The sequence below is a fragment of the Solenopsis invicta genome, chromosome 1 (assembly GCF_016802725.1).
Source record: "Solenopsis invicta isolate M01_SB chromosome 1, UNIL_Sinv_3.0, whole genome shotgun sequence".
NCBI lineage: Eukaryota > Metazoa > Arthropoda > Insecta > Hymenoptera > Formicidae > Solenopsis > Solenopsis invicta.
The window spans coordinates 6,624,336-6,628,985 of record NC_052664.1 but is presented as its reverse complement, the minus strand read 5'-3'; the positions used below and the strand labels follow the sequence as shown (position 1 = coordinate 6,628,985).

At 36.0% G+C, this 4,650-nt stretch overlaps 1 protein-coding gene across 1 annotated transcript; it reads right to left on the bottom strand.

Moving 5' to 3' along the window:
• Window positions 1–1,599: 1,599 nt before the first annotated feature.
• On the bottom strand, window positions 1,600–4,327 carry LOC105201545 (zinc finger MYM-type protein 1-like). The gene is made up of 3 exons (XM_039447548.1): window positions 4,148–4,327; window positions 2,811–2,945; window positions 1,600–2,664 (listed from the first exon to the last, which is right to left on the bottom strand). The coding sequence occupies exons 1-3, from the start codon at window positions 4,325–4,327 to the stop codon at window positions 1,600–1,602; spliced, it is 1,380 nt and encodes a 459-aa protein (XP_039303482.1).
• Between the last annotated feature and the right edge of the window lie 323 nt (window positions 4,328–4,650).

The following is a 4,650-nucleotide window of genomic DNA, read 5'->3' as shown; positions in this document are numbered from 1 at the left end:
TTTTGGCGGGGTACAGGGTAGCCACCACCGACCACGCAAAACAAGCATTGTCTTTTGATTGCACATTAATTACCGCACGTTTGTCACTTGCTTCCATCGGCATTTTGATGCAACAACCCGCGTGCATGGGATTAAGTTTGTTTATATTCACCATCAAGTTCTGTATTCGGTGTAACGCCCAACCAGGGCTGTCTTTCATATAATAGGGGCCCTAGGGCCTACACTAATTATGAGGCCCTTTTTTTAAAACATTTTTTAAAACAAGAATTAACAATTTATTAAAATAAATATATTAATTATTAATTTTTGTTATTTCTAATATAAACATTGCATTAAAACTGAAAGAGAATGTACACATATATTTGGCAGCCTTTTGCATCAAACATTTATTAGAGGCTTCTTTCTTGATTTTTGACGAGCAAAATCTTCAATTACTTCCTCAAAGTCCAACTCCATTAATATATCACTTTCGATACTCATCAACGATAAATAGTTTAACCTTTCCTGGGTCATAGAACTCCTAATTTCATTTTTTATTCGGTTTAGTTTCGAAAAAGAGCGTTCACCACTGCAATTGGTAACCATGAGGGAAAGAAAAATTCTAAGCGATATCGTAATATTAGGAAAAGTATCTTCAACTTTGTCATTTTGCAGTAGTTTATATAATTCTGAAATTTGTATCTCTCCATTTTCATTAGTCAGAATATCGGCTTTGTGCAAATATTGAGTTAAATGTACGCATTCCAACTCAAGTTCTTCTGCGTTAACATCATAATGATAAAATTTAGCAAATTCTTTGCAACTGATCTGCAGTTCAGGTGAATTAATGATTTTTAGACGAGAAAAAATCCAAACCGTTGGTTGATTTCGTTGTATGAAGCAGATCGTTTTTTTAATTGAGTGATCAACATATCAATTATTGGTAAGTAAGTCTCCACTTTGAATTTTTCTTTACCAGTAAGGCTCACATTCTCTGTTGATCCATCAAAAGAAGTAATACGAGAGCTTCGAATTCTTGCACGCTGCGATACATCCTTGTAGTCAGCATCTGGGAATTTCTCTTTAGCGGTAGATTCGTACTGGTCAAATTCATTCCTCACGTTACCAAGAAAATTAACGAGGGAAGTCAACAACTTCGTTGCAATATCCATTGTTAGGGTCTTTTTTTGAAGGGCAATACTTATCTTGTTGATTCTTGATAATATGCTGCTCCACATCTCTGTTAGGATAACAATTTCTAGTTTACTCATTTTTTTAGATAAACTGTGAGCTTCATACCTGGTCTCTCCAGGTTGATTCATATCTTGAGCAATTATTATCAAGGCTTCCAAAATTTGTTTGTAACCTTTCTGTAAGGCGCTAACTGCGTCAGCACGAGCGGACCATCTGGTATCAGAAAGGCATTTAAGAACTTTGTTCGAACCCAAGCATCGTTTCATGATTTCCCAGCGATGTGTGGAAAAAGAAAAAAAATTGTATATTTTTTGAACAAATCCGAAAAAATTTGTAGCTTCTAAAACACACCCCGCAGCATGAACGCCTACCAGATTCAAGGAATGTCCGGCACAGGGTACAAAAATGGCAAATCCACATTTCTCTTTAATTCTTGCTTGTAGACCTGAGTACTGTCCTGCCTGTCGACGCATTATCGTAACTCTGTCCACGACAATCCTTTAAAGAAATTCCGTACTTATCCAAAAATGTCTGAACTGTTTCTGATAAATATTCTGCTTTGTGCTCTTTAATAGGTGTAAACGCTAAAAACCTTTCAACTGGTGTTCCGTCTTTTATATATCGAACGATAAAAGTCATCTGATCTATATGGGAGTAGTCAGGAGTAGAATCGACACTAATTGAGTAATATTTTGCAGTTTTTAACTCAGTTAAAATTTTATGTAGAACTTGTTTTCCCATAGCATTGATAAATTCATTGCAAATATTAGCTGATAAATATGAAGAAATTCCTTTCCCCGCATTTCCATATTTTTTAATATGTTCTGAAAGAAAGGGATCGAATTGACTCAATAATTCTAGACATCCCAAATAATTTCCATTGCTTTGTGATCCAATGGTTTGATTATCACCACGAAATGCAAAACCTCTTGAAGCCAAAAATTTGATAACACCAACGATCTTTTTCAAGACGTCCTTCCAATAGCCCATCTCTGTGTTATATTGAGAACGCAAATCATTATCTACTGTACCGACATTTTTGCTTCTTACGATGTAAGTCATCATAGATTCTCTATGCGCTAAACTATTCTCATGTTCCAAAATAAATTTTTGTATATATTTCCAATCATTACATCCACCTGATGAACTGAAACTTGCATTTGAAGAAGAGAAAAGGCAGTAGGAAAAACAATATACTGATTTTTTCAAAGAAGAATGCAAGAGCCATTTTCTGTTAACTTTCTCGCCATTCTGTAGGGTGCGGACGAAAACGGACTTATTTAAGTGTCTTATTTTAACTTTATCATTTGCTTCTTTATAACTCCGAGCAGTCTCTAAAAAATCTTTATCTTTATTTTGGAAAAACTCAGGTCCTTTTTTTATCCAAAATAAACGGATTTCTTCTGTAAATGCAGCGGCCCAATTGCCGGGATCGTGTGATGTATTTTTAAGTGAGGATTGGATATGGTATATCTCAGGATTGGGTAATACCTAATAATTAAAAAATTAAACATCAAATTAAAAAATATAATGTATAAATGGTAGCTTCAAGAATTTTTGAATTATAATAGCATGGTAATGATAATAATTAAATATCTCTTTTAAATAAATATAGCATAAACTGAAGTTTAACATACAGTTAATGTTCCTATATTTTTTTCCTGCTTGTCTGGAGAGCTGTGATCCAATAAAAGAGAGAGCTTAGGTTCATTTTCAGGTGACGTATTTTTAAGTAAGGATTGGGTATGGTCTATCTCAGGATTGGATAATACCTAATAATTAAAAAATTAAACATCAAGTTAAAAAATATGATGTATAAATGATAGCTTCAAGAATTTTTGAATTATGATAGCATGGTAATGATAATAATTAAATATTTCTTTTAAATAAATAAAGCATAAAAACTGAAGTCTAACATACAGTTAATGTTCCTGTATTTTTTTTCTGCTTGTCTGGAGAACTGTGATCCAATAAAGGAGGGAGGTTAGGTTCGTTTTCAGGTACAAAAAATGAGGTTAATTTTGGTAATTTGTCAATGATTTCCTTCTGACGAGCTGTTTTTTTTCTTTTCAATGAGCCGCTGGGATATGAACGTTGTGACATAATCGGTTATATAATTGACTTTTATTTCTGTGGCGAAAATCTTAAAAACTGTGACTAATATAAAACAACACTTTAAACGAAAAAATATTTTTTTTCAACGCTATGTTATTATGCATATATTTTGTGATTATTCAGCTATTCAGCACATTTGCACATTTGCATCTTACACCATATCTTTCAACCAACTTCGGAATTGTTAATTGTTATGACTAAGTAGAACGAAGTCAGGAAAAACTCCGAAGTCCATAGCAATTAGGCTGCATTTACATGAGCGCGTAAATGCGATATAGGAAATTACTAGATTTTGGCGATCCATGCGAATAAATGTCACATTGTGAATGGCGTTTTAATTTTAAAATCCTAGATTTCAACCAATGAGAATTCGATTTCGGAGAAATAGATTTTGGCTAAGACAATCTTATTGGCTGAAATAAACAAAGCATAAAAATTCTGTGTGATTCTCAAGCGGAGACATGCAGCGCAGCATGGCGCGCCGCGCAAAAATTTAAAATTCATATTAGCAATTATTTTTTATTTTATTATATTGGGAAATTTTTTTGTTTTGCTTTTATTTTTGGCTTAACAGTGGGGCCCTCTTTAACACGGGGCCCTAGGCCCGGGCCCATCGGGCCCATGCCTGAAGACGGCACTGCGCCCAACCACTATCGCGTTCCTGAAACTCGTCGAGCATCGCTACTATTACTTCAATAACGCGTCGTTCATACCACTCGCGCAAATTTGATGCTCTGTACAATTCATAGTTTTTCGTCGCGAGACTTTTATTATCGCGATCGTCACGAATGTTTACAAATTCACCGTTGAATACAGTGTTCACTTTTACACTTCCATGTTTCGCGATAGCGTATCGCACTTGCTCGATCACTAAATCACAAGCGTCTTCCAAGAAATGCCGCGGCTCAATATAATCCGCGTTTATTACAGCATCCGTAAGAATACGTGACTCAAACGCGGCGTCGATCTCGCGCCACACGAGCGATTTTTTGTCACCGGCGCTACTACTAGCGTGCCCATCACCACCACCAAAGTGCATGAAACGCCTTTCTAACTGCGCTTTTGCACCCGCGAGTCGCGCGATTCTCGCCACTATGGATTGTCTAGAGCCGACGGTGAGTCGAGGACGTTTGGTACTACTACAACATTCTTCAAGCTGCGCGAGGCACTCGTCGCATCGTTGCAACCACGTGAAACATTCTGCTAAATTTGCGACCTGCGAGCATTGCTCGAGCAGTTCGCGTTCCACTTGCTCACTATTTTCCATTTTTTCAATTATTAACACGTACTATAAAATGTCAAGCAGTACTTGCACGTATATAGTTTACACGATCGATTACAGTATCGATTGATGCTCTGAAC